The sequence below is a fragment of the Hibiscus syriacus genome, unplaced genomic scaffold, assembly GCF_006381635.1.
Source record: "Hibiscus syriacus cultivar Baekdansim isolate YM2019G1 unplaced genomic scaffold, ASM638163v2 tig00110597_pilon, whole genome shotgun sequence".
Lineage (NCBI taxonomy): Eukaryota > Viridiplantae > Streptophyta > Magnoliopsida > Malvales > Malvaceae > Hibiscus > Hibiscus syriacus.
The window spans coordinates 467,166-487,516 of NW_024062795.1; the positions used below are offsets into that span (position 1 = coordinate 467,166).

At 34.1% G+C, this 20,351-nt stretch overlaps 4 protein-coding genes across 6 annotated transcripts; 2 read left to right on the plus strand and 2 right to left on the minus strand.

The window, feature by feature from the left end:
• The first annotated feature begins 1,291 nt into the window (after window positions 1-1,291).
• On the plus strand, window positions 1,292-7,018 carry LOC120134140 (probable ADP-ribosylation factor GTPase-activating protein AGD14). 2 transcript variants are annotated; one of them, XM_039150611.1, is made up of 7 exons: window positions 1,292-1,646; window positions 1,768-1,855; window positions 1,998-2,059; window positions 2,137-2,233; window positions 2,424-2,849; window positions 6,122-6,787; window positions 6,875-7,018. In XM_039150611.1, the coding sequence occupies exons 2-7, from the start codon at window positions 1,802-1,804 to the stop codon at window positions 6,929-6,931; spliced, it is 1,362 nt and encodes a 453-aa protein (XP_039006542.1). In that variant the 5' UTR covers window positions 1,292-1,646; window positions 1,768-1,801; the 3' UTR covers window positions 6,932-7,018. The 2 variants fall into 2 exon arrangements, with proteins under 2 accessions (XP_039006542.1, XP_039006543.1); XM_039150612.1 differs by having other exon boundaries at window positions 1,293-1,646; window positions 6,125-6,787.
• Window positions 7,019-7,192: 174 nt separating this feature from the next.
• Window positions 7,193-8,336, plus strand: LOC120134712 (the record flags this gene model as incomplete). The annotated part of the gene is made up of 5 exons (XM_039151153.1): window positions 7,193-7,252; window positions 7,340-7,423; window positions 7,682-7,856; window positions 7,946-7,991; window positions 8,165-8,336. Coding segments are annotated over 5 exons (537 nt in total), but the record flags the coding sequence as incomplete, so codon positions are not given.
• A 681-nt stretch (window positions 8,337-9,017) lies between these two features.
• On the minus strand, window positions 9,018-14,481 carry LOC120134138 (casein kinase 1-like protein HD16). 2 transcript variants are annotated; one of them, XM_039150609.1, is made up of 18 exons: window positions 14,338-14,481; window positions 13,407-13,532; window positions 13,126-13,325; window positions 12,686-12,811; window positions 12,496-12,569; window positions 12,344-12,413; window positions 12,196-12,251; window positions 11,991-12,062; window positions 11,807-11,901; window positions 11,650-11,716; window positions 11,279-11,408; window positions 10,957-11,175; window positions 10,735-10,865; window positions 10,440-10,614; window positions 10,260-10,350; window positions 9,804-9,961; window positions 9,536-9,724; window positions 9,018-9,123 (listed from the first exon to the last, which is right to left on the minus strand). In XM_039150609.1, the coding sequence occupies exons 2-18, from the start codon at window positions 13,501-13,503 to the stop codon at window positions 9,064-9,066; spliced, it is 2,010 nt and encodes a 669-aa protein (XP_039006540.1). In that variant the 5' UTR covers window positions 13,504-13,532; window positions 14,338-14,481; the 3' UTR covers window positions 9,018-9,063. The 2 variants fall into 2 exon arrangements, with proteins under 2 accessions (XP_039006540.1, XP_039006541.1); XM_039150610.1 differs by having other exon boundaries at window positions 13,407-13,504; window positions 14,338-14,471.
• A 2,544-nt stretch (window positions 14,482-17,025) lies between these two features.
• Window positions 17,026-18,499, minus strand: LOC120134143 (cysteine-rich hydrophobic domain-containing protein 1-like). The gene is made up of 3 exons (XM_039150616.1): window positions 18,202-18,499; window positions 17,262-17,371; window positions 17,026-17,228 (listed from the first exon to the last, which is right to left on the minus strand). Exons 1-3 carry the CDS (start codon window positions 18,406-18,408, stop codon window positions 17,180-17,182), a joined length of 366 nt encoding a protein of 121 aa, XP_039006547.1. The 5' UTR covers window positions 18,409-18,499; the 3' UTR covers window positions 17,026-17,179.
• Between the last annotated feature and the right edge of the window lie 1,852 nt (window positions 18,500-20,351).

A 20,351-nucleotide genomic window follows, 5' to 3' on the forward strand; every position in this document is an offset into this window, starting at 1 on the left:
TCTATCTAAGTGAGCGTTCACAAGGGAGATATACCACACTTGCTGGATAAGTATGTGATGCCATTCCTGCACCTATGGACCTGAGAGGTTCGGGAAAAAAAATCTAAAAGGATATTCAACGACATGCTTCACATAAGAACTATCCAAGAAACTAATTTACTTCTTGCTCTTTCTTGTGAAAATTGTAGATGAATCAGTATCTCCAGTTATTCCAAAGGCTTTGAAGGCATAAAAGAGCAACCGGTATGATTTCGAGGAATGAATGAGTCCAGAGCTTAGACTTACTGCTTGCCTTTAGTTGATAATGCTGTCCTCCCCAGGGACATTTTATAGTCGATGCTTGTAAACAAAAATGTCATGGAAACAAAACATCATCAATGAAACAAATCATAGAGTTAACAAGGCATGCTGGTTTATGCAATAGGGTGTCTATAACTTGCTGCCGCTTGTTATTTGCTGAAAATACTCGCTGAAATAGTTTCGGAATTTTGTTCCTTGGGTCATCGGCAATCTGAAAAAAAACCAAGCAACAAAATGGAGTCTAGCAAAATACCGGTTAAGGAGCACAAGCATTGTCCAAAGAATGATTTTATCAAGCATGTCAGCTTACTGCATGCTTTTCAGTGGTGGATTCACGGAGAGGTTTATATCTAACAGGCCCCCGGCCTTTCACTATTTTTGAAGAACTGCCATCACTGCCAGATTTAGAATGCAGTCTGGATTCTTTTTCTCTGTAACCACCACTGTTAGTATCATTCTTGTTGCGACCTTGATGATAGTAACTTGATGTCCTGGGTACCTAATATCCAATCAATAAAAAAAAGGTGTTATACTGGTGCTCTCAATACATATCTATAAAAGAAGAACCACCAAATGTGAAAAGAGTAAAAGCGTGCAGACTGAACTTGAAAGGCATTAAGTTCCTTTTTATGTGTTTCCTCTAGTGCCATCTCTTCAAACTTGTCATGCATCCACTTCAAATCATCCTTGGGCTTCCATATGAACTTTTTCCTGAAAGAATCAATACGATTAAGATGACGTGCTGAAACACATTATCATAACAAAAACAAGAAACTAGAAAGAACAATTTTAAAAAATAAAAGAAAAAGAGGAAAAGCGAAACGGTCTGGTATTAATTTTTTTTATTGTTTTCCTTGTTTATGCTTTCATCCCATGATTGTAGTTAGAGAAATGACATGGAGTATTTGGTGATCATGTCGCCTTGTCCTGCATTAGATTGATGGAATATTACTGTGTGTGAATTGTTCGTGAAGCATATTTGGTTGTGCTTAGGTTTGTTGTTATGACTACTGATATAGGTTGTATTGTATGAATATTGATATAAATTTTGCAAAATTAGGATGTCTGATAAATGTTATGATGATTGCTTGAATCTTCAGTCTTAACCTTTTGGGGAGTGTTTGTTCGGATACCCTTGCTTTTGAATTTTCATAATTGGAATATGATTTTTGCAGCATTTTGCTTATGCTAAATTGAGTTCGGTATCCTATAATTTGTAAAATATGGAGTGCATATACTTTCTCTATCACAGTGTTGCTATTTGCTAACTTGTCACCTCATCAGGGGCCTCAATATGTTTGCACAAACTTCTGGACATTTGTTTGCACCACCTGTAGTGGAATACAGTAAGTATTAAGGTTTATTTACTTTTTGGCTGCTGATTAGATTATATTTGAAACTTTAATGCCTTTCTAATTATAATTCATAGGTTTACTAAAACTGGCCCCTGGCTTTAATTGTTTCCAGCCGGGAATTCACACACAGAGTTAAATCAGTGTCAATGGCTAAGTTCACTTCTCAGGAAGTTGCTGCTTTTCAAGAAGGCGGAAACCAGGTAGAGATAAAATCCTCTCCCTTATTTTGAGTTCTGATGGTAAAAAGGAAAAAGAAAAGATTTGTTTCATGTGTGTAGTTTTCCTCTCATTCTGATGTTCCAGTTTCTCATTTCCCCCCTCATTCCTTTCACTTACATACAGCGTGCAAAAGAAATCTATTTTAAAGAATGGGATCCTCAGCGTGATTCTGCTCCTAACAGCAGGTTATCACTCAAATATCCAATTTTTATTTTGTACCTTTATTAGCTTCTATGTTTCTGAGTTAAAATTTTGTTACCAGCAATGTGGAGAGGCTTCGGGGATTCATTAAGCATGTCTACGTGGATAGAAGATACAGTGGTGAGAGAAACTATGGCAAGCCTCCTCGAGGAAAGATGGTAAGATTCAGTTTCCCATTCCTATCTTCCATAGATTGCCAATTTTTGAAGTTGAGTTACGATGTGACAAATGGTGACATTATAGGTTATGTCCCTACTTCCTTAAGAGGGAGTTTTAGATATCTTGATATTATTGAATCAGCAGCTGAAGAGCGCTGTGTAACGATTTTCTGAATTGTGCATTATGTAGGGTGACAAGGAAGACTTCTATGAGAAAAAGAGGATGGATGGATATCAGGGAGGGTCCAGAAGTCCACCAAATGAAGATACCTATGATCGCCTTTACAGTGATAGGTCCAGTTCAGGGGGAAGAAATGATGATAGAAATTCTAGATATGGTTATGATGAAAGGCAACGTCCTGGATATGATCGAGAAAGTCGACAATATGGTGATTACAGAAGAAGTCCTGCTCGCCCTGAGGTTGTCAACGATCGTATAGTTTCTGACGAAGATTCAAAGTTAGAAGGGAGGTCACCTGAGCGTCCAAAAGAGTCATCCAGTCCCCCAATAGTTCGTCCTGTTAGAGAAATTTTGGGTGAGAATGTGATACCCCTTCGTGTAAGTGAACCTCCAAAAGCAAACGGTGGCAGAACTGTTGATGGCCCTCAGACACAGGTAGTTTCTACTGTGTTATAGGAAACAATAGTTTAATGTTCTGATCTTGTTGTGGTTAATTTGCATGTTCACAAATCTTTTCTTTGTTTATTTCTGCTGATCTTCTCCAGTAATAGGCTTTTCCTCTTGCCTCACATAAAAGTAATTTATTTATGTCTTAGCATTATGCCCTCTGAAATTATTGAAAAAGCCTATTGTGTAGTATGATGTTTTTACCACAATTAACCACTTGACAAAGTTCTAATTCCTTTTAAATTTTACTTTTTTCTCCTTTCTATAATTTATTCGGAGTATTTATCCTACTTGTTGGACTTCATAATTCTCATCCTATCAGGAATCCATCTATGATTTCCTATTTTCATTAGTTGACAACCTTTTATTGGAACCACTTGGTAGCTTGTGCTGGACGTGACTTATGCTAGCTATAGTGATTGATATTTCGTTCTGCTAATGATGATAAATTACAATCAATTGATTATTATACCATGGTACATTTTTCTCTAACACTCTTGCAATGTTTAGCATTAGAATTTGTACCTTGAAGTTACATAAACAACTTTATACCAATAGATAAAAGCATAGCAGGTATGGTTTTGAGTAGATTGTAGCCGCGTAACTTAACTGTTAGAGTTTTATTTTCTATCTATACGTAATACTCTGCGTCTTATCAGCTGGCTGCATAAATAATGATGACTTTGTCTTGTACACTCATGCATCAGCCCAAGGCAACAAAGGAAAGGCAAACTATGGTGTGATCCATGCCAAAAATCTGGCAATATAAAGGAACAATGCTGCAAATTGCGTTGCAAACCAATTGATTGGAAACCAAATAGAACAAGGCAGACTAGGGACAACCACGCAAACTTTGCTGAGGTTCCAAACGAGAGTGGTAACAACAAGATCTTCAGGAAAGAACAAATTGAAGAACTTCAGAAAATATTTGGGAAACATGACTAGTGATCAATATACAAGCTTTATAGCTCATCAAGGTATTGTTTCTTCTTCACATACTGTGGATAACAACTACACTTCTACGACATGGATAGTAGACTCTGGAGCATCAAATCAAATGACATGTCATATCAATTTATTTCAGACCTTTCTATCACTAAAATCACCATCCAATGCTAAGACAATAGATGGATCTTTTTCAAAAGTTGAAGGGATTAACACCATTCAATTGACACAAAATCTCAATAATTCATGTGTTTTATATTCCTCACTTAGCATGCAATCTTCTATCTGTTAGCAAACTTTCCAAAGACCTACAACGTTACACTAAATTTAATTCCAATCTGTTTGAATTTTAGGCACTGAACTCAAGGAATGTGATTGGCAGTGCTATGGTGAACTCTACATACTCAAAGGGAAACCTCATATTCAAAGACAAATTCACTCAAGTTGTGCTTCTCGGTCTGTTTCTACATACCTTATTACTTCAAAGTTTCTTTCCAATGATATTATGTTATGGCATTTTAAAATAGGACATCCTAATTTACCCCAATAGAAATTACACACGATCTTTTTCAATTGTTCATTGTGACATTTGGGGAGACACATGAACATTCATAGATGATCACTCAAGGATAACATGAACATTCTTAGTGAGATATATCTGAAACTGATGAAATTTTTCAAAACTTTTACACTGTGGTAGAAATTAGTTTAGAAGTCATGTTCAAGTCTCTAAAATTGATAATGGGAGCGATTACTTTACACTAGGCTCCTATTTTAAAGAAAAAGGCATAGTTCATGTAAGCTCATGTGCTAATATTCAATGAAATGGGATAGCTAAAAGAAAAAAATACACTTACTAGAGGTAGTTAGATCCATAATGTTTTTCACGAGTGTTCCTAAACATTTTTTTGGGAAGAAACTGTTTTAGCTATTACATACCTTATGAATTGAATGCCTAGCAGAGTATTACACTTTAGAAGACCTTGTGATGTCCTTGTTCAACAGTTCCCACATTTCAAGTCCTTTTCTTCTGATCTCGCATTAAAAGTATTTGGTTGTTCATCATTTGTTCATGTTCACCAGCAATTTAGAACTAAACTTGATTTTAGATACATCAAATGTGTCTTTTTTGATTACTCATCTACTAAGAAGGGCTACAAACGTTACCCTCCCATAACTCAAAAAATGAATACTTCCATGGATGTTACCTTCCTTGAAAACAACCCTTATTTCTCTAACTCTGAAATTCAGAGGAAGCTTTGGATGAGTTTTACCATTAGAACAACCTTAAAACCATTCAACCCACACAAAAACCCTCCTATCCAAAAGAAACCCAAGACCACCAGCATTCAATACACACAAACACCTTTCCTTCCAAAAGAAACCTAGACCACCCAAACAAATCCAACCTCTCCGCAAAAAACACCACCTTCCAAAACTCCTCAAAATCCTACCACCCCAGACTCAACTTGAAAAACAAGAACTTCATTTCTATACAAGGAGGGAGCGACCTAACGAGAATCTAGAAAATACTAGAATATGTCAAGAATTGGAATTGAGTCCTACTGCCATAGAAATTGACACATGTATGGAGTCTTCATCTAGTGAAACCTATGTTCCATTTATTGATAATTCTATCCTTCTTATTACTTAGAGAAATGGGGTTAAAAAAATGCACAAGTCATCCTATTCAGAGGTACATTGCCTTTGGGAAATTAATGCTATGCCACCTAATAGAAATCAGATTTCAAAGACTATACAAGAAACAATGGAAAATTCAGAGTGGAAGAAAGTAGTGGAAGAAGAAATCAAGGCCCTAGAAAACAATAACATATGGGTTCTTACTGATCTACCTCCAGGATAGAAGACAGAGGATTGTAAACGGATATTTACAATTAAATATAATTCTGTCTATATAAGGCCCTAGAAAATTCCTATTGTATATTTTCTGTGATTCTGTCTATATAAGGCCTAACCTATGTAACCGATTTCTACGTGAGAAAATACATAGAATTCAATTTCTTCTCTGTTCCAAAAACCACCTTCTCTATTTCTACATTTTGTATGATTTCTTTGCAGTGGTTTTCTGGATTCTTTCACTTCTTTAGGTCTCTGTTCCTCACTCATACATGAATTCATGTACAATAGAATATAGATATAACAAGGGTGTCCACTGTCACCAAATGAATGAACATTCTTTTCTTATTTCATTTTTGCATGAAGAAACTGAATCGTCTTCCTGTAATTCCCCCCCCCCTTCATTTTTGTGCGGTTAAAAGGAAAAGGAAATGAACTTACTGTAGGATTTCTTCTAGCGGAGAACTTCTTCTTCTAGCAGCTTAGGATCTTCCGGTGGAAATCCAGTAGAAACCAAGTTGGACACAAATGTTAGCCTAATTGATTTTGATGCTGATCCTGAACCTCCAGTAGCTCCCACAGTTACTCAGATGCAACAAACTACCACAACGCAATCAACTGTGCAGCCCCCGGCTTCTACCAATGACAGCAACTGGGCCTCTTTTGATCTTCCCCCTCATACAAATGTTTCTCAGGCCCCTAATGTGAACAACCTGGATGCTGTCCTTTCTCAGTTGTCAGTTCCAGCATCTGTACCTGGAAACCTGTCTGGAGTATCTAGCAGTGTCGCTGGTCAAGTACCTGCTCCTGTGGCCAATGTGAATTTAGCACCTTCCATTGTTGCATTCACGGGGCAGATACAAACACTTCCCTTTGGTGCTGGTCCTCCCGCATCTGCACCAGTTAGCAATTTCTCAACATTGCCTCCTACTGATGCTCTGACAGCTGCTCCTGGATTAACGTCTACAATGCCTGTCAGCAGCGCTAGTTTCCAGCTTGGTGTTAACAATGCTGAACAATGGCCTAATATGCTGCACCAACAGACTCATTTTTTCTCATCAGCTGGCAGTCAGTCTAACAGCCAACAATTTGTGCCAATGGTTGATGAACCTTCGACCAATCAGGTGCTTATATTCTTTTGTTCTTATATATGTAGTATTTTATGGATAGTTGTCTCTTCATTCACCTAATTTAATCTCGTATTTTTGCAGACATGGAATTTTGCTTCATCCCAGCATATGCAGGGGACTTTTAGTGCATCAGTTTGACCAAATCCTCAAGCTGTCTCGAAACTTTTCCAGGATGTAACATATTCTGTTGCACCACAGCACCCCCCTACAAAAACAAAAGCAAGTGGAAGGCATGAACTAACTGCGGTAATTTCTTTTTAGACATTGGACATTGTGCATTGTGTATTGTGTAGTTTTTTGTTGTGAGATTATTGTGTTAGCCTCTTGTTCTTCGCAGGATCTATTTACTGCAACCTATCCTGCAGCTGCACCAGGATGGCAAACTGCTCCATCACGTAGCATGGGTTCCCCATACGACGTGATTCTGCAGTGGTACTGTTACATTTCTTGGAAAATAAGGTTCACAAGTTCATTCGTTCTTACTAAATTGCATGTCTCGTTATTTGATGAATGACCTGTAATTCTCCACACATTCTGTTGTTACAGCTAACATCTGCTTTTCCACAGTTATCAAGGTCGATAAACCCATTTGATCTTGGCGGTGAAGCACCTCGACCCCAAACTCAAACAGTATGTTATTTACTTTTTTTGAATTATTTCATTGCTTCTACCAGACTAACTTGGTCGCACTGGTGTTAAGGACTCTTTGATATGAAAGTTTTTAATTCTGGCATGCTTGTTTTGTGCGTTTGCATAGAAGTTAAGTGTTTTTGTGAAGTTTCAGTAATGGATAGATAGACAAACTGACAGACTTGGAACTTATCACATTTGCACATTTTTCTTCTATTATTTTGCAATCTTCTTTATACCATGTTGCTTGCGGTGCAGTCCTTTTCAATGACTTCCTTACAAGGTGCCTTACCAAATGCACCTCCTCATTCTGGCCTACTGCGCACTTCAAGCCTTGGTACTTCATCATCAACATGGATGCCACCTCAATCTTTACCATACACACCAAGGATGCCATCAGAATCACCGCCTAATTCATCAGCATTGCCACCAAGTAAACCATTTTAATTACCCCTTCTCTTTGTTTTTTACTTCATTTTCTACTTTAAAATGTGCTGAATTCTGAATAAAATAACTATACAGGGACATACTCAGGAGCTCAATTACCTAGTATCTTGCAACCGTCCGGGTAAATCTTTTTTCGCTTCTTTTAGAATTACTAATTTTTAGTTTGGGATACAAAGGGCATCTTGGGGATAAAAGAAAACCGAGATTTATATTCTAGACTTGCTAGATGCAACCTCTCAATAATGGTTTTATGGACCGAGTAGGATTAACTTTTTACCATTGGTTGCTTTGCAGCCGTCAGGTTGGAGTCATTGGCAGTGAGGCATCGTATGGTTTTATAAATACTGGTAGATTCCCAGCACCTGCTACCCCACAGCCTTCCTCTTCTGTTGGTGAGGGAAACCCATTTGGCTGGATAGAAAAAGAAAACAACCTGGACCCATTTCCGCTTAAGCATCTTTGTTAGATTTGATGGTTGTAAAGTTTTGAACGGTCGGATTCCGAACCCTGTAATAGATTTTCTGTCGTTCTGTTTCCAGGTTTAAGAATCAACTGATGATATCAACAATGGTCGTATAGAAAATTAGTCTGATGCTTTTACAGAGAGAAAAGGGTACTACAGATATGGAGTAGACCCAACGAGTCGCCTGTACCGTGTCCTCTCAAGCATGATCATATTTTATTTTGACACAAAGAATGTGTTTTATAGAATTTGATAATGTTTGTGTATGCCCTTCATCCGAGTGATATGAGTATTCCCTTGGACAATTTGTATTATTTTTTGCTTGAAGAATCAGCAATTGTTATGCCATTAGTCTTTTAGTCCTCGTCCACTAATAAGATCCTAATTACATTACAATTTTTTTTTTTAATTTTCAAGTATATCGACACATTATAAAAATCATTCAAATCTGAACAGATTCCAGATTCCACACGTGATGGAATTTAATTAAGTTTAATGTTTTACATAGCAAAAAAGAAGTTAAATTATAAAGCGTGAATCAATTACTCAAAATGATCTCATTAATAACTAGTTATAATTGGAAACTGAATTTGAATAATTACTTCGAAATATATTTTAGCGAGGCGGGTGTAAGCTTGAAATTACAACTGGAATCAGATAAAGTTGAGTTTGAAATGTAAGATACAAGGTGGCAGTCACTCGACTAGGCTTCCAAGTACCGACCACCACTTCAGGACACCGTCCTCCCATAGCAAATGGATGAAATATACAGATTTTTCAACCACTTATCCTACAAAATAAAAGAAAACAAGAATCGTTAGCCACTAAATTCTCATCATGAGTTTAATCCCTAATTTGACATAATTCGATACTTCTATAATGTTATTAATATAATATGTCTAAATTTATAACACTATTAATTGTTGCTATTAAAGTAATGACGGGAAATTTCTCCTTTTACTGTTATTCGGTGGCAGTCCATGTTCATCCAATAAAAAATTTAATTGTTAGTCAAATGCCTAGTGTTGTTCTAAAAAACTTTTAACAACTAATAGTGTTGTCCATTTGGTTCTAATAATAACATTGTATTGTAGAAGCAGGACCAAATTATGCCAAATTAAAGTAAAAAGGATTAAATATCAAATTTCAGCATAGTAGTGAATAAAACCATAACTAGACCAAATCATGCAAAATTATATTACCTTTACTTGAGTACTGGGAAAAGCAGATGTACGCAAAGTTTCTTGCATTACATCTTGTGATTTTCTCTTAGGTGTACTAAGTATGAATGCGGCTTGATCCTCCGTAGCTGCCGCTGATGTAATCCGATACCCCTTTTCCCATCTTCGATGAATCCCCTCACTCGGATAAAGGAAATCGAGTTCAACAACCTAGCAAACAAGTACAAGACAAATAAGTGGTTGCCACAGTGTTATGCAATTGTGTATTATTACACCGGAATTGGACAACCTGAAGAGGATAGCCTGCATTTCGGGACATGACAATGGCCCATTTGTTGCTTGCAGCAGTCATTGAGGTCACAGAAAAGCCTTCTTTCCACTTCTTATTAATCCATTTGAAGGGAAACACATCAGTAACTTTGTATGACTGTTGCGTGTAGGGAGTACCTATAGTAGCGACAAGGAGAAATGCAATATCAGCCTTACCATCATGGAGATTTGATTGATAAAACATGATAATCACGCCTACTTTTCCTAATCTTGAAGCTTAGCTTGAGTTGAGCTGCAATACTACGTCAGTAGCCAGAATTTGCAGGCCCACAGTCCCATCAGTTTGACATACATTGACACAGTAAACATACAAACTTAAAACTTATGAAGCTAGTCACCCTTCGGAAAATTGATACGGCTAAAATAATTACTTGAAAATTAGGGAAAACATGAATCTCGAAAAAGCTTTGATTACCCTTTGACATAACAACCAGTGCACTGCCATTGCACGCACCAGCAACTGAAGTGATGTAGTAATTCTTCTCCCACTGTTCCATTATCCACTCCTAAACATATAAACCGTAAGGATAAACTTCCCGAGACTCCACTGATTAAAATCAAGAAACAAAAAACCTAACTGAATAGTTATTTCTACCTTGTGCAAAAAGATTGGCGATAACTCGTAAACTTGAGATGTAAACCCTGAACCAGCATCCATAACAATGGCCCACAGATTCGATGATGACGCTACACTGCTAATATACAAGCCATCTTCCTTTCCCTTCTCCACATGCTGGTTGAGTCTTGAATCCATAACATTGAAATGATATCTGCAATAAGTACCGTGAGTCAAAATTTACATTTTCCATCTGTGAAACATAAGACCACCAGAATATATGGTATGATCAGCTTATACTTAATACATCTTTGGTTTTGAAAAGAACTTTTACCTCTGCTTCATCGAAATTCTGGAATTATAGACTGAGATCCACTGAGAAGCAGGAGAACCTAGCCGAACTTTCTTTTTAAGCTGCTCACCATCTTCCAACTCGGGAAATGATCTTTCCCTTTTTTGACCCACCTGATGCATTAAAGATTTATCAAGAAATTCTAAATAATATATATTTAAGAAAAGTTAGTGGCACAAGACAAGATAAATGCCAGGTAACAACCTTAATAGCTCCATCAATTTGGATAGGATGTATTGATGAGTTGAAGTCAATGCTGCTACGAAAAAGGGAGATAAGCTTTGAATAATTGGGTTCTTCATCAAATTTCATATTGGTGACAACCTCAAGTAACTGTTGAAATGGAGGAGGACACAAGGAACAAAGCATCCCAGGAGAAGTTCCCATCTTCTTCTTACAAACAAGAAATCCTTTGTTCTCCCCCTGTGCAACCCCATAAAACATTAAAGCCCAAGGAATTAATGGCAGAAAACAATAATTAAGCTACAAAGTTCCGAAATAAGGTGATGCAGTTAAAAAAACTTACAACGTAACCTTGCCAGGGAAGCTTCCCTCTAAGTAGAAATATGAGTGTATAAGCCAATGACTCAAGGTCATCCCTTCGACTTCCTGTCCTACCCAAATGAGCATGTACACTTGCATAACGAACAGTTCCCCTAAAATGGGAAACATAATAATAAATCCAAATTGGAAATCTGAAGATTCAAATGTGCCTTCCTTGAGTCTGAAGAAAGAACAGGCAACTAGGCAGGGAAAATTATCATAGCTTCTTAATAATAAAGTCTATGAACACGCAACTCTTATGTAAATAATAAAAAAATAAACAAAAACCTATACCGACAAATGTCCATGTTCATGACCTAAAAGAAGCAGTCTTACTTGCTTAGAGTCAATTACCTAAACACATCAGGCTTTTGGTCGTAATCAACATGACGTGCAGATGCTGCCTCCTTCCATCTTGAAGCTGAAAAGGATCAAGAATTATGGGTAATGCCACAATATACGATTAAAACAGTATAGCATCTCCAGTATAAGGAGCAGAAAGCAGCTATACCCAAACCAAGATCAACTAGATACAAGTTCTTTTCATTCGAGGTCCCAGGCTGGCCAAGCAAAAAGTTCTCAGGCTTAACATCCCCATGTACAAAGCTGAAGTAGAGACGAAGAAATGTGGAAAATATACAACAAGAAGTCAAAGAAGTGAGGGAAAAAAATTCAATGCAACGATTTTGAAGTACCCTTTCTGATGAAGCTGCTCAAGAATTGATATTGCCTCCACTGCTATACAAGCAACCATCTCTTCTGTCAGTCTATACCAAGAGAAGGAACAATAAGATATTATAGCAACAAAGTATCATGTACAAAATTGAAAGCGTATAATTTTAGGAAAACTTAGTATAATGTTAAAAGAAAGAGGAGAAAGAAAGAAAAATAGTTTCATACATATGATTGTTTGAGTTCCAAACATCCCATAAACTTGGACCTAGCATATCCATGACCTAGATTCACAAGTTTCAAAGAAACATCAATAAAGATATTTTTTGTTCTAAAATACAGCAGTAGGTTTGAAATTCTTGATTGAGAAACTCACAAGGATGTAGTAGCCTCCTAGTTGACCCTTGTAATGAACCATGGGAAGTCCATAACAACCATTAAGAGTGCTGAATGGTAATTTTGAGACAGGAAACAAATTAGGTCATAAAATTTAAGTTCAACTGACTGCAACAATGAAATCCTCCATACCTGTAAGCTTGCCATTCATAAGGAGGACCAGAACTACATCCTTTACCATTTCGATGCTCAAGTTTCAAAGCAACCTGCAAAATGAAGCAGGATAATTGCATTAACACCATAGTCAACTTCAGGTGAATTTTCTTCAGGTTAACTAGAGTGTAAGTGAAATGAGGTAACTAGAGTGTAAGTGAAATGAAACCTCAAAGGCATCAGGTCCACTGCGCCCTGTGCCACCTGAAATCCTTTTTCCAACATAAACCTGCCCGAAACCACCTTTACCAAGTTTTCTGTCTAACTTGTACACAGGAGAGTTCCCTAGCTGTACCTGCCAAAGGATAAGCAAATGGAACTTCAGTACAAATCGCTTGAAAGGTTTGGCACATGAAATTTGGAGATGCAAAATTGTGTAAGTGATCAGATTGGACCATATATAACATTTATGAAACCATGCATAGCCAGAAAGAAAGTGCCTCTTTTTTTCTTTTTTGATATGGAGAACTGGGTATGGTCCTGTGTGGTTATTTACCCTCAACAGTTTGAGTATGAAATAACAATCCACTAACACAAGACATTTCCATTATAATGGAACGACTAACTAATGACCTCAGGAGGCAGATTAATAAAAGAAGAAGTTAGTACCCTTTCAGGAAGTGAACTAGTGCTTCCTTCTTCCTCAACAGCAACCAATCTTTCTGCACTTTTTTCAACAACCTGCCTCACAGGCAAGTTTATTCCTGTACAACCCCTGCCACGGGCACCAGAACCAACAAGCTTGAAATTATCATCAGGATTCATTCCTCTACGCCCTCTGCCTCTACCTCTGCCTCTGCCTCTACTAGCTGATCATGGATTCATAACACACAAGGAAACAGAGTATAAAGCATAAAAAAATATAGATAAAACTTAAAAAGAGTTGTTACCAGCACCATTCTGAACCGTTGGAACTAAGGAAGCAGGGATCTCTGGGTTGTCATTGGTCCTTTTCGATTGACGAATTCCTCTCCTCAAATCTGCCATTCTTTCCCATGCAAAAAGGAAACCCCCTCCTACCAAATCATAATTCATGTAATTTTATCTAATCATCAATATACTATTTTCTTCATCAACTCACCCCTTAGCAAATCTCTAAATCTCCAACCAAAGTATACCATAACCACAAAATACAAATAACATTTATTTAAATGGATAACCATTTGGTTTAGCCAAAAAAATCCTACAAAACTCAGAATTCATAACATATAAAAAGTTGATCATTTCGATTTCATTGCAACCTCAAAAATTCTAGTTCATCAACCATATATCAGAAATTTATACCTCAAGTTCCAAGTAACCATATGATAACTGCATGCTTATTACATAAAAAAAACTAAGAGTAAACCATCATCTAAGTAAAATACACTGAATCACCATCCAAGCTGCAAAATCAACACTATGATCATCATTAAAGAAAATCAGTAAAAACACCATCAATCTTTAGCTTAGACAAAAACCCAAATACTGAAAACTGAATCTTAATCAACTTCAAACATAAAAAAATACCATTCAAAAACCGAACGATAATATGTTATTGTATAATACTTTAAAAGTTTACCAATCGGTTTTCCTTTATTCTTCTTCTTCAAAAAAAAAAAGTTCAAATCTTTAAAAAATTCCAGCTCTAAACAAAACCCTGGTCAAACAAACATCAATTTGGGTACTAAACAATCAAACGATAGACCAAAATCTGACCCCAAATCAATAATTAAAGAAAAATAACAATTCTCTAATTAAAAAAATGCATCAAAATCAGTAACCAAAAACCGATTGCTATAAAACAATGCACCAAGAAAATACAAAAAAATATATATATACCCAAATCGATTTGCCTCTTTTTACTGGGTTTATCTTTTCTTATTGCTTGTGTTTCCAACAAAGCCAAAATACAAACAGATAAACCGAGGGGTATAATAATATATAGCTTTTTATTAGAGGAAGAAGAAATTGAAATTACCCAAACTGTGATTGGTTTGGTGCCTCTTAAACCAAAAATCAAGTGTTAAATGTGAAAATTAAAGCGATTGTAACGTAAATAATAAAGGTAAAAATACCTACTTCCTATTTCAATTTTGAAATTAGACAGCTATACTCGTAGTCTTGTAAAGAGAATTTACTCATAGTCAAATTTTTATAATTTTGGTTAATATAATAATAAATTTAATCATTAATATTTAGTATTTTACTAATTTAATCTTAATTTTATAAAATATAATTTACACCTTATGTAAGTATCAAAAGTGAAATTTATTGAATATTTTAAAATTAAAATTAAATTAAATTAATATATAAATGTTGAATATTAAATTTATTATCATGTTAATCAAAATCATATAGAACTAATATTAAATATTAATATTATGATATTGTTATTAATGGCTAAATTGCAAAATGTATAAGATCAAATTTTATTTTTAAATTTATTTATTTATTCAATTTAAAAATTAAAATAATTTAAAAATGTATTTATTAAAAAATTTGAAAAATAATTGAGATTTTAAAATCAAGAAGAAAAAGAAAGGCAAAATACATAGGATAGGTTGAGGCTTTCATCCATTATTTTTTTCATTCATTATCATCTAATACAAATTTGATTACTATTCATAAATATGTTCAATACAATTTATTAGTGGATTTTTCATATTTGTATAAAAATTATTAATGTATAAAATAATAGATTGGATTTCAACCTGTAGAGCAATAGCACATTGACACTTTAAATGAAATTTATTTTTCGTTAAAAGTAATTAAAAGTATCTACGATTCTATTAGTGTGGAATCAAGATATACAACTTGATCCTTTCTCTTCCCCTCCCATCATTAAAATTTTGAGGAAGAAACTTTATTATCGAGAAATCAAATGGAATTCTAAACTATAAGTTTTTTTTCAAGAAAAATGAATAAAGTTTAATGAGTAAATTGATTTTTTTAAAATTTTAAAAGAAAAACGTCCAGTCATAATATTGTTAAATATTTAACGTTAAAAAAATTAAATATGAATAAAATGAAAGTTTAATGAGTAAATTGAAATTTTAAAATTTTAATGACTAAAATAGGAGTGAGAAGAGAGTTGAGCAATGAAATATATAATTTATTTTTATTTATAACTTATTTAATAATAATTATTATTATTAGCACTGAAATTAAATATCATAATTAGTAGGGTGAAGTACACAAATGGTCCCTTGACTATAGAATGTTGAATCGTTCGACTATTAAAAGTTACAAAATGATCCGCGATTATAAGGCGTTGCTTTGTTAAGTCTCCGACTATTAAAATGTACAAAATGACTATCTGACTATTCATTATATTCTAAATTTTTCATTTTTGGTTAAAAAAATTGATGGTAATATGAGCTAGACATTAACTTGTTGATTGAGATATGATAAAATTTGATCACATAATCTCAAACGACTATCATATCTTAATCAACATATTAACGTCCAACTCAAACGATCGTTAGATTTTAAATGGAAGAAGACAAGTTTAGAACATAATAAATAGTCGGGTGACCATTTTGTAATTTTTAATTGTCAATGAATTCAACAAAGCAAAACATTATAGTCAGAAAATCATTTTGTAACTTTTAATAGTCAATGAACTAAACAAAATAATTTTTTGTCGAACCATTTATGTATTTTATCATATTTTTATATTTAAACTTGTAAAAAGTTAAATTTTATATTTTAAAATATAATATAAAACATTCAACTTTGTAAGAATTTAAATCCAAACCTATTAAAATTTTAGATCAAAATTTAAATCACTTTATAAACATATATTTTAATCTTATTAGATAAAATCAAATTCAAATATCTATTTCAAATTTACAATAAAGAATAATTTTACGTCTAAATCCATAATATAGAGATGTTTGAATATTCAATTCAACTTACCATCAATATTTTCATCTTTTTAAATGTATTGTGTTGAATATTATCGGGTCTGGTTTATTAGGCCATGTTTGTGGACAAGTGGGCGTATGAAGAGCTGACGCTTTTGGTCTCGAAGCTTTGAAGATGAAAAAGCTAGATCTGTCTGGAATCAATCAAAAGAGAAAAGAAAAACTGCTTTATGTCCAATAATTTTCTTGCCCACCTCACCTTATACCTTTCTTTCTCATATATCATCTCACTGCAACAAAGCTCCTTTGCTTTATAAAATTTGATGCGTAACCGTTCCTTCCGTCGGAATACGTGGCTGGGCGGTGCGAGGCAGATGGTTACTTTTGCAAGCATCAATGTTTGCCTCCGCCTGTCATGCACCAAGAATTGCGGTGGTCAGAGATGACAGCGGTGGAGGTGGTTCGATGATAAAGCAATGTCTATGTTCGCCAGCAAAGCACCCGGGGTCATTTCGGTGTCGGCGGCAGATTGCGGAATATGCGTGGGGTGCTCAATTTATGGGCAAGAAATGACCGCACCACTAAAAGCAAAATATTCAAAACAGAATATTATATATCTCAAAAGACTAGTGAAGCTTGAAACTAAGAAAGCATGAAACCAGGCCACCAACCAGGGTCCAAAATGGATTACTATAACATTTCATTCAACCTACCTAACAGCATAACCAAATTGTACCACCACCTTCCCAAAATTCAAATGGAAAAAAATTGAACAAGGTTGGTGTTTTCACCCTTCAAAAACTTACCATTGTTTCTCAGGATTGTTTTTCGGGGGTTTCGGGTTCTTCCTCTTCGAGATCTTCCTCTTCTTCTTCTTCTTCTTTCTTTTCTTCTTCTTCTTCTTCTTCTTTCTTTTCTTCTTCTTCTTCGTCTTCTTCAGGGGGATCATATGGCATTGGTGGTGGTAATGGTGTTTTCATGGGGCTGAATTGGGGGAAAATGTCGTCCTGCAATGTAACCACGGAGTTCATATTTAAACATATTGCTTTAGATAGGCCTACACATACAGTAAACCTACAGATGTATTTGAATTTGTATTCAACCGATGAATTACATCAATCAATTAATGTCATTGCATAAAAATGCTAAGGTAGCATTATAGATAAATATTAAATTATCATGTATCAAGTAAAATTGTTCTTTTCGAAATGCTGGTCTGGCATTCGCCTAGCACGTGAAAATTTAATATTGATTAAGTTAGTGGCATAAAAAAGAACTCATTTGCATGATGAAAATTAAATAAGGTATACAACTATGAAAATTTAAATTATGAGATTTAGAGGGTATATTCAAGCCAAGCTCAAAATCTAAGAAGCTTGAGCTCGATTCAAAATTTTGAAACATAAAAGCTTAGCTCAAACTTGATCAGTTTTTATTTTTAAAGATTGAACTCTGTTTGAGATTAAAAAAAATGGAGCTATCAAGCTTACATACATGACTATTCAAAGCATTATGATATTTGAATTCAGCTAATTCGATAGGACAAGTAACCAAGGAGAATTCAATTTCTTTTCGATTTGGACTACTTGTTGCAAACAAATAACCTAGTACTTGTCAAAGAAAACTGTTCCTTACTTTCTTGAATGATTGAAATTACCGAATTTTCTAACCAGTACCAATTAACCAAACAACATTTTCCAACAGAGTATTGCTGCATAAAATATTAGGAATTCACTAGACTACCGAGTACCGAGAACTTGAAATCTCCGTCGCCTATTAGCAAACAACCGAATAATACTTAAAGCTCAATGAGAGAAAAAAGGGAAAAGGATCTTACGATGGGGAAATCAAGGGGATTGCGGCGAGTCAATTTCTCTTCCTCCGGAGCCATAGAAACCACCTGCTGCCTCTTTCTCCTCGTCGGTATATGGCCGTTAGAAACGGAGACTGCCAAGGAGCATATGCAACCGCGGTTAGTGGAAGTGAAGGGCGGCGTTAGGGTTTTAGAAGTCCGCGATAAGGATAGGCAAATGGATGATGCCATTGTTGGATACTGGTTAGTGGTTAATCCAGATACTAGGCGATACCAACAGCGTTTTTCTCCGACTGGTGCTCGTGCTCGCGTCGGACGGCCTCCACTCACCCCTAATCACCAATGGCCACAATCCTAATATCTGGTGGCCCAGCTTTAAAAGTCATTCGACGTTCATCGAGTTCGGTTTGTTTTTATTTAAAATTAAATATATTGTACTGATTTCTTTGATTAAAATTTTGTTATTACTCTTTAAGATTTTAAGTTTGAACACTATGTATATAACGATATGAATATTTAATATTAAATGGATGAAAAATTTTAAATATATATAATTTTGTATTCATTTCGTACTAATAAAAAATTATATATTTTTTTATTTTTTTATTAAAATTAACTTGTAAAAGTTGTTATTTTGGTGGTCTCATCGGTTAAATTGGTAAAATAAAATTAAAAATTATTTTAATTTTTTTAATAGTCTGAAATGATTGTTATGATTGTATTTGCTAATAATATATCTTAATATTAATAACAAACGTCTGATTGTTGCAGTTGATCTAACTTAAGATCTCTAAAGAAAATAATACTCCCTCTAACAACTAAGGTCACTTGATAGGTTCAAAAATTATTTAAATTGTTATAAATATTAAAATTTGAAAATTGAAATAGAAATATGGTAATTGAACCGGTTGAATCAGATTTTAATGTTTTTGTTATCTTTGTAATTTTTTTATTTAATTATTTTTGAATAAGTGATTCAATTAATTTAACTAAGAAATCGATAGTTTGGTTGATTTAATTATCAAATTAATTTTTATAACATTTTTCTCAGATAATAAAGTAAAAATTATAATTATTTGAATCAAGCCAATTTTCTTATTTAATTTTATTTTTTCCAAATTAAATATAAACATTTTTTTGAATTGAACATAACAATTTATTTATTTATTTGAGATTGGAAAGAATGAAATTATTTAAGATCAACTTAAGAATTAATGTCAATTAACACGCTTGGTAGGCATAAATAACATATTTTTATATTATTAAAAAGCTTATAAATCTTATAAAATGGTGCTTTATAATACTTGAAAAAAGTTATATGAGTTTTGATAGATAAATTTGGATCGATTCCATTAATTATGTTTTTTTTAATTTAATTTTGGTTTTATGTTTAAAAACTAAAATACTCATATTAATTAATTACAAAACGCTTCCTTAATTTACAACCACAAAAAGAGTAATTATAGTTTTTGTTCTTACATTAATTTTACATAATTTAGTTTCGATATTCTTATAATATTACCAGTAGACTACAAGTGATTGATCAATTAACATGGCTTGTTTTAATCTGTCAAATGATCTCTCTAGTTAAAAAGAGTGTTGTTCTCCTTCATCGACGGAACATGACAGAGATCAAGAGGAGCCTGTGTCCTGCCAAATGTTTTTTTATATATACTAATTACTATTATTTTTTAAAAGAAAAATAGATGCAATAAGTTTTAATGGTCCCCTCCAATTGAAATATATATATTTTATTTATTAATTAGTAAATATTAATTAAGTTTAGATATAGTGTTATTTGTTGAAAACAAAAAAAGTATAAAAATAACTTTTTTACATTAAAAATAATATAATTAATTAGGTATGTATTTTTTTGAAGTTTTTTTATAAACATTATACTCCTTATTTCTTTTATTTTTTAACCTTTGATGACTCATACGAACATATGTTTCTAAATTTTAATGTTGGTTTTATAATAGTTCGACTTAATTTTTTTCAATTTTATTTCCCCCCCCCTTTAGTACGTTCCTGGTTCTGCCCTTGTTCTCCTTAAAGGTTCTGAATTCAAGTAGTTGTATTTGCAGGGTGTATGTGCATTGTTAATGACTAAGAAAGTTTAGGAACATATACTACATTGTAATTACCTTAAACTATTAAAAAATTAACACGAGTTG

Excerpts from the sequence above, each read along its gene's own strand:
- LOC120134138 (XM_039150609.1), bottom strand. The coding sequence starts at position 13,503 with ATGGCAGATTTGAGGAGAGGAATTCGTCAATCGAAAAGGACCAATGAC. Across the intron at positions 13,326-13,406 it reads AACGGTTCAGAATGGTGCTG|CTAGTAGAGGCAGAGGCAGA; the intron begins GTAACAACTCTT and ends ATCCATGATCAG. Across the intron at positions 10,615-10,734 it reads AGAATTTCGATGAAGCAGAG|ATATCATTTCAATGTTATGG; the intron begins GTAAAAGTTCTT and ends TACTTATTGCAG.
- LOC120134140 (XM_039150611.1), top strand. The coding sequence starts at position 1,802 with ATGGCTAAGTTCACTTCTCAGGAAGTTGCTGCTTTTCAAGAAGGCGGA. Across the intron at positions 1,856-1,997 it reads TTCAAGAAGGCGGAAACCAG|CGTGCAAAAGAAATCTATTT; the intron begins GTAGAGATAAAA and ends ACTTACATACAG. Across the intron at positions 2,850-6,121 it reads TTGATGGCCCTCAGACACAG|CGGAGAACTTCTTCTTCTAG; the intron begins GTAGTTTCTACT and ends GATTTCTTCTAG.
- LOC120134143 (XM_039150616.1), bottom strand. The coding sequence starts at position 18,408 with ATGGCATCATCCATTTGCCTATCCTTATCGCGGACTTCTAAAACCCTA. Across the intron at positions 17,372-18,201 it reads ATCCCCTTGATTTCCCCATC|GACGACATTTTCCCCCAATT; the intron begins GTAAGATCCTTT and ends GTTACATTGCAG. Across the intron at positions 17,229-17,261 it reads GAAAAGAAAGAAGAAGAAGA|GGAAGATCTCGAAGAGGAAG; the intron begins AGAAGAAGAAAA and ends AGAAGAAGAAGA.